Source organism: Gallus gallus, chromosome 14 (genome assembly GCF_016699485.2).
Source record: "Gallus gallus isolate bGalGal1 chromosome 14, bGalGal1.mat.broiler.GRCg7b, whole genome shotgun sequence".
Lineage (NCBI taxonomy): Eukaryota > Metazoa > Chordata > Aves > Galliformes > Phasianidae > Gallus > Gallus gallus.
In genome coordinates this window covers 14,397,763-14,417,055 of record NC_052545.1, presented here as the reverse complement: position 1 = coordinate 14,417,055, position 19,293 = coordinate 14,397,763, and the positions used below count along the sequence as shown (strand labels likewise).

At 48.4% G+C, this 19,293-nt stretch overlaps 1 protein-coding gene and 1 non-coding gene across 33 annotated transcripts in view; one reads left to right on the top strand and one right to left on the bottom strand.

Annotated features, from left to right (window-relative positions):
* Positions 1-12,880, bottom strand: part of MAPK8IP3 (mitogen-activated protein kinase 8 interacting protein 3) — a 73,393-nt gene extending 60,513 nt beyond the window's left edge. For all 32 annotated transcript variants that reach the window (XM_015301926.4, XM_015301939.4, XM_025155324.3 and 29 more), the window contains exon 1: positions 12,492-12,880. In XM_015301926.4, the coding sequence (XP_015157412.1) occupies positions 12,492-12,809 (318 nt within the window). In that variant the 5' untranslated portion in view covers positions 12,810-12,880. The remainder of the gene's footprint in view (positions 1-12,491) is intronic.
* Positions 12,881-13,009: 129 nt separating this feature from the next.
* MIR7471 (microRNA 7471) lies at positions 13,010-13,069 on the top strand. Its single transcript, NR_105639.1, has one exon. It is a non-coding gene; the product is annotated as a microRNA 7471 (primary transcript).
* The last annotated feature ends 6,224 nt before the right edge of the window (positions 13,070-19,293 follow it).

Genomic DNA, 19,293 nt, shown 5'->3' with positions numbered 1-19,293 from the left:
AATGAAGCAGTCAGCAATTCTGAACACTTGCCTACACCGTGCTTTTTGAAATGCTCAGGTAATTACTTTATCATCTCAAATTTCACAGTTGCTAAGAAATCTATCCTGTACTTACGACAAAACTCAGCAAACAAAGGCATTCTCCAACTTCTCTTCTCATGCTCTATTTGGGTTCCCCATGTTTTGCTGTATCCCGCAGGTACGAAGCTCCAGTTGTAACAGCCATGGTACAGAACTCTCACTAATTTTCATTGCCAAGCTTTGCCTGAACATCAAAGCAGTTCCACCATACACCTTATGGCACACACCAGTCTTGGGACCACAGACTGTTTTATACTTACGATTCTATGACTATATAAGTATTTCTGTATTGAATATTCACAACACAGAACAACAATTCACGTGAAGATCCTTACACATAAATTTAAAACATTAAAACATTTAATACAGACTCGGCTGAGGTCTCTGACCTCAAGAAAAGCTGACAGTGAAAAGCGCCATTAGTAAAACAGCTAAATCTCCATAAGAGCATTGAGAACAATCCCTTCCTTTTCCCTCCCCATTTTTTCTGATACACCGTAAAGCCATTTCAATTGCATTTTAAGCCAGATTCCCGAATTTGATTGCCCAGCAGGATGCAGTACTGCTTGGTGGACAGATGCTCTGAGCTATGCCCCATGCTCAAATCTTCGCTATCCGCTTCAAAGAGGAATACTCTTCTGAAGAAACGCCTCCATCTGCACAGAAGCACACAATCATAGTGAAATAACACTTTCTTGACATCTGCAGCACTTAAAGGTTTTTGCTTCTGTTGCTAATTTCAAGGATTCACAAATACATCTTTCATGTGTTAGCTACTTTACAGCTATAGATTGGTCTTCAAATGCTTCTGTGAAATAAAATTCTGTTATTTTGGCATATATCAACAAAACTATCTCCTGGATTCCTGTTCCAAGGGATCTGAGCTTTCTTTTCAAGAATAAGAGAGCTCTGCTCTTCAGATGCTCTCCATGAAGCAGGCAGGCAGCGGGGCTCTTCCCAACCCCCAGCCCTGACACAGCTCTGTCCCCACACAACATGGGATCAGTGCTGTACAGGCAGCACAGGTAGCTAACAGAGCTCTTCAAGACAGCCTTGTGGTAAGTGGGGCTGACAAGATAGGAGGTGCTACTCAAATGCAGCAGATGACACAGGACGGAGATGCCACTCATGAAGAGAATCAAAACATCACACAGGAGGAACTAAGTGACGCTGATGGCCAGAGAGATACCAGGACTAAGCAAGGGGATGCACGTAATGGTGAACATTTTGACTGCAATGAGAAGTCTTGAGAGAAAGGAGCTGAGCACAGAGCAATTATGTGCTCCAGGCCAGCTGCGACACAGCACGAGGAGGCAGGGAGACAGACGTGCTGCCATCTCCAGCCAGCAGGATGTCACACAGGTGAACAAGCAGGTGATCGCCTCAAATAAATCCTACCATTGTGATTTTGAACAATGCAACACTCCAATACATCCACTCACGCTACCATGCCGCTAAAGCCTTCCAGGAAAGCCACCTGCTATTGCAGCCCCATGTGTTCAGGGAGGATCAAGCCAGGCACAGCAAAGTGTCACCCAAATCACACAGGGATGAGGGGAGCTGAGGCTGACCACATATCAGCAGCCGGCTGCACACAGATACCTCAATAGGGCACGCCAAGCCGCCCCCTCTCCAGTGGGCAGCAAGCAGAGCTTGGCTTGCACTGCCGAGCCAGTGGAGACCAAAGGCAGGGCTGGTTTCTATTAATGCATCAAATGCATAAATATTTCATGGAGGCAGAAGTTACTTAGAGTAAAAGACAATGCTGGCACAAGAACAAGCCAGTAAAAACAGGCTGCAGGATAAAAAAAAAAGTGGAATTCAGAAGGAGGTTACTTTTAGAAGAGTAGAGGCAAGAGATTTAACTAATGGTTTTAAGACAAAGCTTGATAAATTTATGAAACAGCTTATGTAATGCAATTGCCTGCAATACTGAGGGACTGGACATGCTGAGTCAGCAAGTCTCTTCCAGTACTGTGCTCCTACAAGTGGGTGTCTTTCTAACAGCAGAGACAAAACAGTTACAGAGCAGGAGGAAAAATTACTATGCAAGGTCCTATGCATAAGCTGCAGATGTTACTAAATCAGTGGGAGCTGTTGACTCCCTGGAGGGTTGAGAGGCCTTGCAGTGAGACCTTGACAAATTAGAGGGATATGCATCGGCAGCCACATGAGGATTAATAAGAGAAGTGCTGTACTCTGCACTAGGACATGGCAGCCCCAGCCCTGTGCACTGGGTGGGGGCTGGATGCTGGGGAATGCTCCAGAAGGAGACATGGGAGTTCTGGTACAAGTTGAACATGAGCCAGCAGCATGCTCTGCCAGGCAGAGGCCAACACTGAGCATCATTGCATCACCACAGAACACAGAACTCCTTCATATTTGCTAAGAAAAAAGATACTTAAATGTATCCGCTCCTTAAAAAGACCTTAGTTCTGAACCTGCTTGCTCTAATTTAGCTCTGAAACGCAACCTATATGGTTTCCTTAAGTAACATCAGAGAAGATACACACCAAATAAGACGCCGAGAGAAACAGAATCCTCTCAATTTTATTACCAGAGGCAGCTCTACAACAAATACCACAAACTCCGCATATTCATTCCTCAAACTATTACAATTCCTCCTGAAAACAGAGCCCTGTTTCCCTAACTGCAGCTCCAAACTAAAGAGGGAAGAGCCAGGGCCGGGTGCAGGAGCTGCACCCTGTCAGCACCCAGCACCTCGCTGCCTCCATGTCTCACACGTGGCCACATCTGTATGCACATCTGCATGTCTGCATGCACACATGCTTCCCATCATTCGCACATGTTTGCTGTGATATGCTGATTGGATGCTCTTTATGTCCTGCTTTCTGCAAGACATAATCTAATTTACATCGACAAGCAACCAAGTAGACAAAAACAATTCAGTTTTAGCTCAAATCATTTTTTTCCTAAGCTCTAATTGATGGGTGAAAAAGAACCATTAAATATCCCAAAATTACACCTCTCCCTGCAGTGGGAAAGAGAAGGTACCTTTCCACAACAGAGTTCCAAATGTGTCATGCAATACTGTGTTTCTTTCGAGTGTGCTGTTCACAAACGCATTGCACATGAGCCTTCTCAGCCCACCTAACTACCAAACTCCAAAATCAAACACGTTAGCACTCTGAAAAAGCAAGCAAAAAGGAAATGTGCCTCTGAGTGAGTGAAATACACTGGGAAAAAAAATCCAATCACTTACAGATTAGTTCACTGTAAATCCTAATTGAAGATGGAAGTATGATGTACCATTACCTCCAGGAAGGAACTTGGCTCGTGCCTGACAGGCAGTGCTTCTGCAGGGGCAGCAGAAGGGCGGGCAGTGGGGCTGCTCTGATGCTGAGCTCCTGCCCTCCAGGGGATGTGCACTTTCCTCCAGCACCGAGCATCTAGCATTTGTCCCACAGAGCAGCATGCTGAGGTGGGGACGGCCAAACTCCGATTAGAACAGAAGCAAAAAAGAAGCATAATGCTGGCTTTGCCAGGCCCAGATGAGGATGACATCTTGCCTTGAGCAGAGCCCTCAGAACCAGGAGAAGCGGGTGAGGAAGGAGACAGCCACCAGTCTTCCACAGGCTGCACCCACAGCAATGGCCTCAGTGCTGAGGTACGAGCTGCAAAGGGGATGCAGGACAACTCCTCTCCATCATCACCCTCCTCCCAGGACAGGCAGGAGGACCATGCGTGCCTCTGTGTGGCATGAGCCCACATCCCTCAGAAAGCTGCCACCTCTGCTACTGCAGCTCCATGAAGACAGCTAGTGGGATTTTCCTTGAAATTTCAGATGTCACAGTTATTTTATTTCATTTGCAATGGCAGCAGCTGAATACTTCCAGATTATAGCAATTGGACGGATCAACATGATGGGAAAGGCATTACAACAAGGGTGTGATGACAGAAGGACTGGCACAAAAGAAAGGTGTTATAAAGGAAGGGAAGAAGATTGCCCACCCATTACAGGAGATTTCAGGTTCACAGGGGAAGGCTCTACCAAGGAGGGATCTCCAGAAAGAGATCCTTCCCCAGTGGCAGTCAGCACTTAAATGAGGTCTAAGAGAGGTGCAGCCAGGCTCCAACCCTTCTGGTCACACAGCCTTCACCTGTGCTCCCAGGGCTGACCGGGTCCTTTCCCCAGGTGATCAGTCAGTGGTTCAGGCCAGGACTCAACAGTTCCCACACATCAGATCTTCTCAGCTTTCCCCTTACAACTGCACCACTTGAAACCCAAAAAACAAGTCCATATATCTAGCATGGTACCTTGCGTGTCCCAAAAACTTACCATAGGACCCAGACAGGCATCACATTCTAAGAGCCTGATCCCTCATAATGAACTGAGTCAGATATACATATATCTCATGGTGAGGCCCAGCACAAACCTATTCTGTTATCTTTCTTAGGATGGATAAAACTTATGAAATGAAGAGTCTCCAAATGCACTTCATCAAATCAGTGTAGAATTCATGTAATACATCAGAAACATTTACAATAACTAATTGTATCGAGCAAGTACTTTTCCAACAACTGTTTGCCAGATCTGAACACCTCTAATACATTAAACAAACCCGCAGTTTCTGCTCAGCAAACACGTTCTGCACAGAAACATTATAGAGGGGAAAGATTGAGAGCAATGAGGGAAGGACATGCTGCTTCTGCATTACCAAGAGTGTTTTTCCTCCACCTAACCCCAAAGCATTGTGTCTTGCTTTTTAGCTCTCAAATCAGCATCTGATCCACTTGATATTTACAGACCTCATCAAGTGCAATATTGAAACAACCACCCACAGACTTCAGAACAATCCTTCTGTGTGTGCCCCTCCAAGCACACACTACCCTCTCCCGAAAGACTGCAGAATAAATTATCTAATTTGTAGTTAAGTTCTGACTGTATTTATTCGAATGTCTCTGTTGGCATGTTGCTATAGTTAAGCCCTCTGGTACCCCTATGTCAGACCAGCCTGGCTTGTTCCCAACAGAATGACACATCTCCCTCCTGCGCTGTCACACATCACAAAGCCAGAGCTAAGAGATCTACCACCAATCACAGAATCACAGAATGGCCTGGCTTGAAAAGGACCACAATGCTCACCTCGTTCCAACCCCCTGCTACGTGCAGGGTCACCAACCACCAGACCAGGCTGCCCAGAGTCACATCCAGCCTGGCCTTGAATGCCTTCAGGGATGGGGCATCCATCACCTCCTTGGGCAACCTGTTCCAATGCATCACCACCCTCTGAGTGAAAAGAAGGATTCCATGGGAGATGGGATCACAGAAGAGACTGACCTGTTCTGTATTTGTTAAGGGGCTGCTCTGCCTCCAGCCCACGCTTGTGTCACTCCTCAGCCCAGGCACACAGCCTAGCGCGCAACTGCTGCTTCAAAGCAAGTGATGCACTACCAAGGAAGCAAATAAAAAAGCCAACTGCCTTCCATAACACTAAAACCATCCTGTGGGAGACGGACAAGAGGCCCACTCCTCAGCTTCTGCAGGTGGGAGCTTCCCTCATGGCACATTGAGGGAGGGCAGGTGGGGAAAAAGAAGCAGTGGAAAACAGCAGTGAATAGTCCTTAAGCTTGAAGAGGCAGTTCTCAGGCCTCACAACAAAACAGAGAAGATGCCATTTACTGATTTCCCAGTGAATGCTCCTTGTTCACCTCGAGGGGATGGAATGAAGTGTTTTCATCATTATTATTTGCTTTACCATTGATCCTAGGGCTGCAGCAGGACATGGGTAATGGAAAGTCAAATCTCCAGCTTGCAACCCTATTTGGTTTTATCACCGCATCTTTGGTAAGTAAAGACATACTCTGCATCAAAAGATTTCTGACCTTCCCAGAGTGGACATGTGGAGTGAAGGCCAAATCAGTGACAAGGGTCTGACTACTGGTAGAGATAAATGGTAAAGTGAACTTGCTAGCTAAGAAAGGAGAAAATTCAAACTGTTGGAACCAATGCTTACCTACGTAGCTATGAATCTGAAACAGGGTTCTCCAGAAATATTGCTGTTCCAACCTTTTTAATGAATGGAGTCAGTTTTTAGTACCTTCAGCGTTCTGTTTAAATCATCATTTGCAATACCATGAATCACATTCAAGTTCAATCCCTGACAAAAGACACAACAGAATATGAGACAAGACAATCGGTGCCCTGTGACCGAAGCGCTGTCCCTCCACCAGTGCTCACTTGTGCTGCCTTTCATGTCTGAACAATTAAATGGATATCTTTGGGAACCATACAGTGAGTAAGGAGGCAGGCATCAGAAATGTGACACCTAATAACTGCAGGCTCGTTAGAAAAATATCATTACAATATTACAGTATTCATCATGAAAAAAAGAGAGAATCTAGTTTCTTCAGGATCGACAGCTTTTGTCAATTAAGATAACAGCAAAAGCAGTTTCTCATTAAATTGGAAGAATCCTCCAATAATTACAGATTCTACTGCTCATTATTTTAGCAAAACCTGACACTACCCGCAGGCATCAGGAATGGAAGAGCAGCATCTAAAGAACCCAAAGACAGGTCTCATACACGGACACTTGTGAAGTTTGTCTGCATCCCACATTTGCCAGTGCAGTGGAAAGGACCCACATGATAAACAAAGCCCTCATCTGCATCTGCTACTCCTGAATGCTTCTCCTCTTCGACGCTATGAGGTCACCATGAAGCTGCAGAAGCTCCCATCCATCAGCTCGTTGGGAGTATGGATTTCAGGGTGGGGAAACAGACAGCGCCCTCCCAGACTGCCACTGTTCCAGCACACAAGGCCGAGTGGGGAAAGCATTCACAGCAGAGAACAGAGGATGGCTGTGCACAGAGCTCTCCTCCATCACCTTGTTAAAAGGAATTAGACTAGGATGTGCTTAAGGAATTATCCTAGGACTGTGCTTAAAGCATCGCTTATGCTGGGCTGAGGGCAGTTCTCAAAAGCCATTATGTTGCTTAGGATGCAGACACAAGCTAGTGAACTTGCCACCCAGCTGAACAGCTCTTCAGTGACCTCAGGCCACACAGAAACCTGTGGCAACCACAGCCCGCATCTCTCCAAGGACAACTTCTTGTCGAAGTGCTGACCAAACAAAACACTGGAGGCATCTCCAGCAAGCAAGCGTTTTTACTATAGAACAACAATGCAGATAGCAAGCCATAAAGATGAACCAATGGCCACAGCAACATGACAGCACTTTTCTTTGGAAGAGGGAAAGGATGACACCCACATACCACTCCATCCAAGCACCTGCAAGTGCCAGGTAGGCCAGACAGGGCTTTGACAGCCACAGCAGCCGCTGCCAGCTGCAGCCCTGCACCAGTGCCTGGCTCCATGCTCCTGCAGCTGAACACAGGCAGTGCCCACACCTCTGGCCTGGAATCAGGCCCCTGCTGTGGGCAGAAGGGTCACATACAGCCAGCAGCCACATTTACAGAGCCCTGAGTTTCTTCAGCTGTTTTCCAAAGGAGGTTGCCCCAGGCGCTGGAATGTCTCTGTACAGAGCATTACTGTAAAAGCCTCCTATTAGGGAGTCAGTTCTACTAAGCAGCACCAGATACTTATTTTTGTACTGTATCGATGTGCATATTAAGTTCACGTTTGTTTTACAAATTCTAGTGAGTATTGACTGATGCTGCAACCCACCCACTGGACAGGACACCGCTTTGCTGTCAGCCAACTGGATCTGGTCAGCCACCATCTGCTGTAGGTGAAGTGACAGTGGAGCGCTGTGCGTGCCACACGATACCTGGAGCCAGCCCAACCTGGCAGAGCCCCACGCCGCCCCTCTGTGCCCCCCCAAACAAGCAGCCCCAATGTCACGCAGCCTTTGGAAGCTTCCACCTGCACATACACTCGTGCTCACCTAAAAGCTGTGCTCCCAACAACCTCTGTGGAAGCCAGTACTTTGAGCACACCACAGTTTTTTTGCAAGAGAAGAAGAATACAGAACATAAGAGGTTTACATAAATCAAAGTGCCCCATTAACACTGGACAAAATAAAATTGGTTTTCTGAGGGGATTTCTGCTAGCATACCCATGATCCCTGCTCACCTCTGTCAGAGCTCTGAGCCCACACCCAAACAGGCAGCAGGCACAGGCCAGTGCCAGGCCATGAACACAGGGCCACATAGGTGTCAATAGAAGCACGGTGTAAGGTCCTACTAGGATACAAACCTCCTTGCCCCCTCATTGAGCCCTGGCCAGGCTTGAAGTAGAATCCAAGAGAAAATGTAACCAAATGTTCCAGGAGAGGCTGTGGATGCCCCGTCCCTGGAGGTGTTCAAGACCAGGTTGGATGGAGCCCTGGGCAGCCTGGTCTAGTACCAGATGCAGAGGTTGGTGACCCTGTCTGTGGCGGGGGGGGGGGGGGGAAACGACGACGCTGGAACTTGATGATCCTTTGGGTCCCTTCCAATCTAAGCCATTCTGTGATTCTATGTTTCTGCCTGTCACATAAACTTGTTCATTCAACAGTGTAACAGCTGGATCCTCTGGTAGCAAAACCGGAGACTTCATCTATGAACAGAGGTACTGCGTAGGGCTCCCCAGCTGCTGGGAAGGGTTCTCCAAGTCCTCACTGCAAATGGGGCTCCCAGTGACTGGAGATCTGGATGATGGCAAAGTATTCGGGCAATTGGTGATGCATCTTTCTTAATCACTACTGCTATCCTCACACAGTAATGGCTAGGTGCATTGCCTTGCTCTGTATTATTCTTGCTGCATCATCTCACTTATTAGCTCACTGCTTTAAACTTAAGATAAACATGCTTCTTTAAGTTGGTGCCTGTGACCTTAGTGCTGATCCTGTCCAACAGCAAAACATCTCCCTGTGAGAAGTAAATTGTGTTTTTGCAGTAGAACAATGCTAACTAAGGCATAGACTTTTGCAGAATTTCTTACAGAACGGCTGCAGGGGTTGTTCATAACAAATAATTGGGGCATAGCTTAGTACGGGGTAGACTAAGTTTGCCAAGTAGCTTGGTTGTCAGAATACCTAGACCAGGGCAAGGTAATAGGGAGAGAGAGTCTAGCATTCATTGTCCTCCTGTCCCCCTGATAAACAGAGAAGTGCAGGCAGGCCCAGTACACGCTGTCCTCCAGTTACCCTTGAGAAATGGAGGGGGCCTAGAATGCATTGTTCACTCGTTCTCCACTGAAAGATGAAAGAACAACAGGTGCGTGATAAACTGATATGGAAAAATACTTTAGCAATCACATCAGGAAGACTGTGAGGTTGATACGCTCAACCAGTGAGCGACAGGAGAGGTATCACCTGCGTTGGAGTGAAGGTATTTAATGGAGTGGATTTCTGTGATAAGGTGCACAATTCCTCCCTTGCCATAAGGGGCTGTGCCCCATTATTGAGATAATGAGTACATTTCCTTCCTCAGAAAGATCTTTGCCTGACAAGAAATTATTGACTCTGAGTGTTTCCCGCATCCTGAGAGTGGTTACTGCCTTCCTAAGTTACTGGGGGCAACAGCCAAACAGCATCCACAGGAACTTCATCTCTGGATAAATAAATACATAATCATCGACTGGTTTGGGCTGGAAAGGAACATAAGGAGCACCCAGTCCCACCCACAGAGCAGGGCCCCATCCAGCCTGCCCTTGGGCACCCCCAGTTCTGGGCAACCTGCGCTGCAGTTCTGCAAATGTGCCATATGATCAGTCATTACCCTACACTCACACAATGCAAAGCAGATGGAAGAACACAGAAATACCAAAAATCTGATGCTGTTCCACATCTTCAGTAGTTTGGAGGTCAAGGAAAAGAAACGTTATGTTCTAAGGCCCGCAATCACAGACTGACAGCACTGCTTCATTTCAAGGAACTTCTGATTTCAGTGCTCTAGTCCAGGTGCTTCTGCTGCCCTATTTTAGGGCAAGTGGAAAATATTGAGTCACTCTGCAGTCAAAGCGTCTAGAAAAGCTTTGCTTTTGGCAAAGATTGTTTTAAAAGATATCATATACAACCATCTTGGGGAAACACATGGAAGAACACCGAGACAGAAATCTTTGCTTCTGAAAACCTCAGGAGAAGGGAAATGAAGGCTGTGCAAACAGCCCTAATTTAACAGGATGCAGCTACATGCACAATCCCTACACACTTATGTAAAGCAAGATTTGGTGGTTCTGCAGTAGCAGTAACAAGAGGATACGACACTCAATTTTTATGCCAGACAACAACATCCACTTCTGGTTTTAGTTCACTTAAAATCAATAAACTAACAATGTAATTAGAAGCCCGGGTCTTTCGACCTGATATTGCAATAGAAGAACAAATTACTTTTTGATCATCAATTCCCAGCACCCCAGCATTGCTTTAGCTGTTGAAATGATCTCTGATACACGCAGAGAACTCAAGAGTGAGGGATTAAACCTCGTTCCCAGAGGAGGATCCCCCAGTGAAGGTGGCACTGGAAGCTGCAGACCCAGGACCTGCACAGGCAAAGCACACAGCGCTGACACTGCTAAGGGACAGAGATGGGCTTCCCCTGCTACAGAACTGCAAGGCATGCTCTGATGGAGAAAGCATTTCTCTACTTACAATTAGCTGATGAACAGCAGAGTTCTCTGTAACATGCAGAGATTTTCACTTCCATAAAATTTAATCAACTGCACAGTAAGAGGCATACAGGAAACCGATGCAGGTAAGTGATGTGCTTTTAGTCACACGCAAAGGGAAGTAACAGCTGTATCTTACATACATGAACTGGTAACAGAGGCTACGTAGAGGGACAAAACTCATTTGTTCTCATAAGAAGCACATTATCTATTCCTTTCTGCTAACAAGGCTCTCTGCAGATACTTTTTTTGCCCATTCAGCTCAGATGCGCCTGAGGATGACAGAGTGCTTTTTACATCCCTGCCAACAGCACTCTGCTGTGGACCCCGAGCGTCCCTGCAGGCAATGCAAGTGTTGTCACCACATCTGCTTCCAGGAACAGGCACACTCAAAAGAAGCACACCCTGTACCTGCTAAGCCAAGAGCAGAAAGATGCAAGTCCAAAGATGCAAGATCATGGCATTGGGCTGTTCCACTCCACACCATTCCATTCCTCCCCATGAACAGCACATGTCCAAATATTTCATTCTCAAAAGCTACAAAATACTGGCTCTATGGAACAAGGTCCTGCATGCTTGGAATCATTTTTCAATCCCTACATGCCTTCATAAGAATTTGAAAAGATTAGCTATAAGTTTCATTAATTAACACATACTTGAAACTTAAGGCTATAACCTTAATTGCCTGGTTCTAGCCTTCAGTATTAGTAATGGACAAGAAGTGTCCTGGGCTCACGTCCTCCTTACCATCCAGCCAGCAAGATTCCCACACATCATTATTCAGCAACCAGAACACCTCCATTACAACACTGCAGGGTGCCTTACATTGTTCTGGAGTTCTGAAGAGATGTGATTTACCACGTCTAAGCAAATCAAAACCTCACTCTTAGCAAGACACCTGAAACTGAAATCCTCTGCCCTTTCCTAGCTTAAAACACAGCAAATATACATATGTTCCTTTTTCAGTAGTTTTGTAAAGAAATGAGGATGACGTGGTGGGCGGCGGACTTCTAGCACCACCAATGCTTTTAGCGCACTGCACAACCACAGCTTCTGGAGCCCAGGGCTGGCAGGCCTCGCCTTACGGCTAAAGGATGCTCGCGGTTTCAGCAGAATCGGGCGCACAGGGAGAGAGCGGCGCACGTCGCCTGCTCTCCTTTGTCCCCGCCCGAGGCGCTGTGACCCGAGGCCGTCCGCCCCCCGGGGCTGCGCTCCCACGGCCCGCACAGCGCCTGGCGCAGCCCCGCGGGGTCCGGGAGCCGCCGCGCCTGGGCCGAGGCCGGGGCCTGGGGAAAGGGCCGCCGCCATAGGAGCCCCGCGGGTACAGGCAGCGCTCCGCTCCCAGCAGCGGCATCCCGCTGCCGCTGAACGAGGCGTCCGCCCGCGTTCAGTGTACTGCAATCAGACAGGCCACCATTTCTACGGCAGGAGAAGCGCAGGGAAGAAATTAACAATTTAAGGGTCGCGTTTCGAACCAGAAACCAGCAGGAATTTTCAAGTCATCCGCGCGCCGCTGGTATTCGAACTCGGGGCACCACAGCTACGCGGGGTTATTCCCCTTCCCCCTCCACACGGGCCGCGCCCGGCGATGCGGGAGAGCATCGTTCCCCATCAGCCGCCCCCGGCCCGGGGAGGAGCGGATGGGAGCGGGACCCGCGGGGCCGGGAGCGCGGCCTGCGATGCGCGGCGCCGCCGGGGCAGCCGCCGTCTCTCGCCGCCCCGGGGACGCGCGGCCCCCCCCGCCCGCATCGCAGCGCATCGCAGCGCATCGCCCGGCCCGCGGCGCCGCGCACAAGATGGAGGCCGGGGGCCGGCGGCCCTCAGGCCGGCTCACCTCCTCGGCCTGCTTGCGCAGCGCCTTCTCCCGCTCGTACTGCGTGAGGAGCTGCTCGTTGTCCTCCCGCAGCAGCTCCAGCTCCACCTCGTGCTCCTGGTTATCGGTCAACACCGAGTCCAGGTTCTCCAGCACCGTCACCACCAGCGGCATCAGCTCCTTCACCACCTCCTCGTCATAGCAGTGGATGAGCCGCTCGAACTCGCGGTAGATGCTGTTGGCCAGGCCCGACACCCGCTCCGACATTACCGACCCCGAGCAATAGTCGTCGCCCGGGTACCCCCCCACGCCGCCATCGTCCAGCTGGATCTCCAGCATCCTGCCGGCCTCACAGCGCTGCGCTGCGCCCCGCGTCGATCCGCTCCGCTCCGCCGCTGCCGAAACCCCCCTGCCCCCCCCGGGCTCCGCCCCGCCGCCGTCGCCGGGAGCCAATGAGGCGCGCGGCCCCGCCCCGTCACCGAGCGCCGGGGCTGAGGGGCGCGGAGCTGCGGCCGTGCGGGGCGGGGTTTGCGTTTCCCGTCGGTGCCGTGCGGGGCCGTTGTGGCGCCTTCCGCGCGTCCCGAGCGGTGCTGTGGCGGCGGGTGGGAGTCCCGGAACCATGGAAGCCCGGGACGTGCCGAGTTGGAGGGCACCGCAAAGACCACCAAACGCAGCCGCCGGCCCTCACGGCACCACCCAAACCCCGTGGCTGAGAGCGGCGTCCCGTGAGCTCCGGCAGCGCGGGGCCGCGCCCGCCGCCCTCTGCGGCACAGCCTTTCCCTCACCCGCCTGCCCTCCACTGCCACAGCTCCGTGTTGCTCTGTCGGGCTCTGTCGCTGCCCCTCCGCTCCCTATGAGGAGCCGCAGCTGCCCCAGGGCCTCCCCTCCGCCTCCCCTCACCTCTGCTCGGGGCCGCCCCGCTCCGCCGCGCCGCGCCGTGCCCGCAGCCCCACACCACTCCCGGGCACACGAGGCACTGCCGCCCGTGCCACAAACCCGCACAGCCGCGCTGCCGCTGCGGGAGCACCTCTCCTGGCACCAGGACGTGGCCACGGCAAAACTGGCTCTGTGTTCTGGTCCCTTAAGCTCTTAACAAATCCAAGCTCAGTCCTCAGCATCCTGACCCCCACCCACGGCTGAGCGCACCATGGCACATAGGTGTCCCAGGCCTGTGCACCCTAACAAGCCACAGACTGGGAAGGCTCTCAAGGCACATGCTATGAAGGTCGCAAACAAGTCAATTCTTCCCCGTGTACACCTTTAAATTCTCCATCGTCTCACAAAAAGGCAAGGAGCATCATCCAAACCGGCTACTGCTCAGTCTGAGGCCTGATCTGGGAGGAATATTTCTGGAAGAGGGTGGAGTCAGGAGTTAGAACCTAATTTTGCAACCCAATTATTAATGCAAACCTCCAAACACTTTCAGACCTGCATGTTTCTGCCCAGGGTCTATGAAAATCAGGGCACTCCTGTACATCAATACGTAACAGTTGTTTCAATTTGGGTAATTACTCTTTCAAGGTGAAGTGGCTGTGATTTCTACAGCGAAAGGGTGGAGGGCCCTATTCAGACAGGGGTGAATCAAGAGAAAAACAGAGGGAAAAATGGCCGTCCTAAGTGCTAAAAAATCCGGCACCTGAGCCCTTGACAGCAGCACTGCAGGCACACAGCTTCAGCAACAGATTCCCATAAGCTGAGAGCACCCACAGCTCATGTTATAAATGTGGTACTCAATTGCGTAAGACATTTTAATAGTATCTAACAAGGGGATTGAAATGGGAAATAACGCTCCAAAATGCACATGGTATCAGCATTCACCCGTTCTCACTGCTGTGATGACATCTCATTACGTCCTCATTCACCTTGATGCCCTTTTGCAAACTATCCTTGTGAATAACCTGCATGTGAGAGATATTGCTTTCCACGTGCTTAGCTGAGAAAGCAGAGAGTCTGAAACACGAGGGATGTACGGTTATGGTTCCTGACAAAGAAAAGGCAAATATGCACATCGCATCCTTTACATATAAGTGAAACTGGAAAGTTTCTCACCTGGGCATTCTGGTTAGAAATAAAAAGGTATGCCAGCTAGGTACGTGGTTTACATCACTGGGAGAAACGAACGTAGGCAAAGGAGAAAAAGACTGTATAATTAGAAAAGCAGCTAAAAAATGCAAGCCTTGAAAAAGAACTTATGATATGAAGAATAACTGCGATCGCCCGGTGGTCAGAAATACTCAGCAGATCTCATCTTCTCCACGCTGTTGTTCCTCTGAACTGTCCAGAGTTTCCAGCTACCTGAAATGTAAGTATGACAAAAACCTGTTTATGGCAGTAGGTGCCAGTTCTGGTTTTCTACACAGTCCTAATGGTTTTCTCAACTGAAGAATCCAACACCACACATTACCACAGACTGCCTGCCCCAAGTGGGATGTCTGATTTATGCCCACAAAAGCAAGAATGGTCATAGGAATTCTTCCTCCCCTCTGGTATTCGATCAGCTTTCACCAGTGTCTGTCTGTTTTAGTCGTGCAGAACAGACCCTTGGAGCCTGTCAGTGTGGGAGAATGGCCCAACTATTCTCATAGTAAGATTTGGGATATTAGGAGATGCTTTTTTTTTTTCATTACTGGGACACTACTTCAGCCTGAACCTAGCGAGGCCATGCAGGACTTCACAGTGACTGTGCTTTGTGTTGATTGCATCGTATTAACAGTCAGGAAACTCCACTGGAGCATTCAGATGGCATCCATCCAAATCTTGATTTCTTACATTTTCTTTTTTTTTTTCTTGGAATTCTACAAATCAAGATGAGACACTTCAAACTGCAATGCATGGACAGCTGAAGTTTTGAGATTCTTGAAACATATACACGTTTATAGAGCTTTTCCTGAAGAATCAATTAGCATTTGTGTTAGAATCATAGAACCACTGAGGTTGGAAAAGACCCCAAAGATCATCGAGTCCAACCACCAGCCCACCCCCACCATGCCCATGAACCATGTCTCAGAACCATAGAATCGTTAGTTTGAAAAAGAGAGCTAAGATCAGGCAGTCCAACCATAACCCACCCCCACCATGCCCACTGACCACATCCCTCAGTGCCACATCTCCACGTTTCCTGAGCACCTTCAGGGACCACCACCCCCCTGGGCAGCCTGTGCTGCTGCAGAAAAGTTACCTTAAGGCCATTCCCTCTCATCCTATTGCTGCTACCTGGGAGAAGAGGCCAACTCCCACCTTACTGCAACTTCCTTTCGGGAGCTGTGGAGAGCAGTGAGGTCTCTCCCAAGCCTCCTCTTCTCCAGACTGAACCATCCCATTTCCTCAGTGACTCCCCATAAGACCCCATTGTGCTCCAGACCCTTTACAGCTCCATTGCCCCTCTCTGGACACACTCCAGGGTCTCAGTGTCCCTAATGCTCTGAAAAAATAATAAAGGAAGTTGTTCAAAGAGAGGTTAAGAGGACTTCATAGCCCATTCACTACAAAGAAGCATTTTCAATTTGGGTGGTAAAAGGAAGAGATCAGGCAAACAACTACGAAAACTAACAGCTTAAAATCAGGAATAGGTTGTCAGGCTTCACATTGTTATTAAAGGCCATCGGTGCTGGAAAAAAAATGGAGAAAAAGATGGAGAAAAAAAAGACATGCCTGTCTTGTGGCACCACTGAAATCTCCATTTTGGATACAGCTAATTAAGTAATTTAACAAATTTGCTTTCATAGGCAAGCAATACTTTACAGCATCTGCCTGCAGTCATTAGTTGTTATGTGTACACGTTTAGCTACCTTTCCAATATTTAGCCCTCTAAACAGTCTTGGCAACCTGGAGAGGCCCCATTTGGGAAGAAATAATTTAAAAAGTGAAGCAGAAGTTTAAATGGATTTGCTTATTTTCACAAACGGAAAGCAAAGCCATCCCTGTTATGTGTAATGAAAGAACTGCCCCCAGTACCAGCAGGAAAGGTTTCTGTGGCCCAGGCAAGATTCATGGAGATGAAGGTGGATGAAATTCTCGTAACCTAAACAGAGTTTTTAGCATTAGTCGCAAATGTGTTTTCATGCTGAAGCAACATCTAAAACTCCAAGTACGAGTCAGAAGAGCAGTGCATAAACCCTATGCAAACAAAGGCAGAGAGGTAACAAATGACCCCATCCAGAATAATCTTATGAGTAGGAAGAAGAAAAAACTAGAAAAAACAGTGCCAACACAGAGGTAGTTGGGAATTCTTCCATATGACACATGAAGCTACGTGCTAAGGCAGAGATCTGTGTGTAATAACATACCCTGCAAGTGGAATTAATACGGAACAGAGTGGGATTACAGCGATGTGCATATCGGTGACTGAGGCAGGAAACAGCTGTACTCAGTATGTATGAGACCAAAGATTAACAGCTGTACATTCAGTAGCGTTCACTTCACAAATACTATTTCGGGCTTACGCACTCTTTTGGGTATTGTCTCTCTGTTAGAGACCGAAGAAACGGAGGCACAGGTACTGAGTGAACCCATGGAGAGCATGCAGGGAAGGAGTGCTAGAGCAGGATCAGAGCAAAGGAGCTCCTGAGGGCTGAAAGCAGATCCGCAGTCTGCATCTGATCTGTGTAAGCCCCGGCGTGGCAGACAGTCTGCCTTCAGCACATCGGCACTTCCTGAGCCTAATAGAGTTATCGGTGCGAGGGAAGTGCCAGCACGGCTGTGCTTGGATAGGTCCCAGCTATTCTGTGCTGTGTAATAGCAGCAGAAAACCGCTGCAGAGAAACCTCGGAGGGCTCTGAGAGATCTCAGATTCAGCTGATTTTAGGCTGCATTATTTGAGCACAGCGGCAGCAGCAGAAAGCAAATCCTGTCCACTTCTCGTTCCTGCACCAAGCTTGGCCTGGCAGGATGGGCAAACCAGGGGCTGACCTATGGAAAGGCTCCTGATATGAATTTGATTTAGAGCTCAAAGATGAGTGTAATTCGAAAGTCATTATTGTCATCCTACAGACTCCGTGTTACACAAAGTGGAAGGAGCTTAAACCTACCCTAAAAGCATAATTGCAATGGGAATATCACATCTCACCCATGATTAATGGTCTTAAGTCTTGTAAATATTCCATTCTGTGTGATGTCATTATACCTAACTATATTGCTAGCACACTGTAGATTCAGTGCACGGCAACTTTAAAAAGACACATTTAAGGCTTGTCTCACAGAAAGGGAGAATTGACAGTGAAATAATTATTTCATCTGAGATGTACTTAATTATGGAATGGATCACTGATAAATCATGAGGCATCTCCACTCAGAGCATTGTGCAGAGGATGTCATGGGTGTGTATGTGAAGGCAAAAGTCCCTCTGAGAAATCTAAGATGCGAGAAAGCTGGCCCAAAGGTTTGGTCTCCATTCCCACTGTGTTGCGTGGGAAACGATATAAACAAAAAGCAGCACAGTAGCAAAGCATGCTTAATTGCCTTCCTGATGGCATTTGAAGTGTTAACAATACAAACGTACAAGATCATGCCAAAAGAGAGGGGAACAATGGAGGGAAGGTTCGTGCTGCTGGTTCATTCCTCCTTACATCAAGTATTCTGTTCTCGTGCAGTCAAGAGAGTACACAAAAGGCATCTGTAAAGTTTTCTTGTGTTTTGCCCGTCTACATAAAAAAAATGAATAATGAGAGTGGCACCAATTAAAATCCACTAAACTGCATGGTCTAATGAGTCCATGCTATTACCCACACTTGACTGTAATCTCAAGGTGTCCGGCAGGCATCCCTGAAATGATCAATTCCGTCCTCCTTCCTACACAAGACAGCTTGCTCAAGTGCTCTGACTGTGCTGAAAAAGACAGGTGATTGCCTTCAGTTAAACAATCATACTTTTCCTTGTAGATCCAGATCCTACATTCAGCCCCATCCGCACCCATCACAGATTTACCAATCTTACAAACATAGGGTGACAGGCAAACGCTCAGGCGATAGCAGTTGCAGTACAGTACCGAAAGGCTGCCATTATTAGTGGTTCTGTACAAAGGGAAAATTCTGCCTCTGTGACAATTTGCTAACAGCACTCCTTAGTTAAGCACCACATGAAATCCAGTGCAGATTTTAAGGTCTGTCGTGAACCTGTGGGAGAGCAGCTTCTGGGAGAGCTGGAAAGAGCATTAGCAAATGGAACTGTAATGTTAGAAGAGGTCACATCATTAATTATGCAAAGGAGCTCTCTCGCGAATAGCAGGACAGCAAAGAACAGAACAGCTCATCCCTCAGCCACAACAGAAAGCAAACACACAGGAGTGCAGGCTTTCCTGCACTGCAGAGCCCTCACTGCCTGCTTACTGCATGCAGTGGGGATCCCCTCCCTTCGGCCACTCCATGCTCTGAGCTGATCAGTGCACAGAGCCGGGTGGCAGAGCCGTGGGCAGCAGCAGGGATGTTTTGGAGCTCAAGAGCAGAACATCATCTCCCAGACCCAGTGGGCCTGAGGGTGCAAGCAAAGCACAGCAAGGATGTGGCAAAATACATCAGAGGATTACACGTTAATGCTCCCGTTTCCTTTGTTTTCAGAATAAATACACAGCCCATTGCATAATGAAGTATAACATATATCACACTGAGACCGTCAGATTAAAATCATTCAACAGCCTGAAAATGTTGTGCGTAAATGAGTCCAAGTGGAAACAGGATGCAAACAATGACACTTGCTATGATTAGTCATGCATTACATTTAAAGGGCCGTCCACGAGACTTGAAGAGCCCCTGAGACTGAAGCCTTGGTGATAAAAAGTACAGATAAACAGGGAGAGAGGCAGACCAGCACAGGTTTGTTTAAGGGAGAA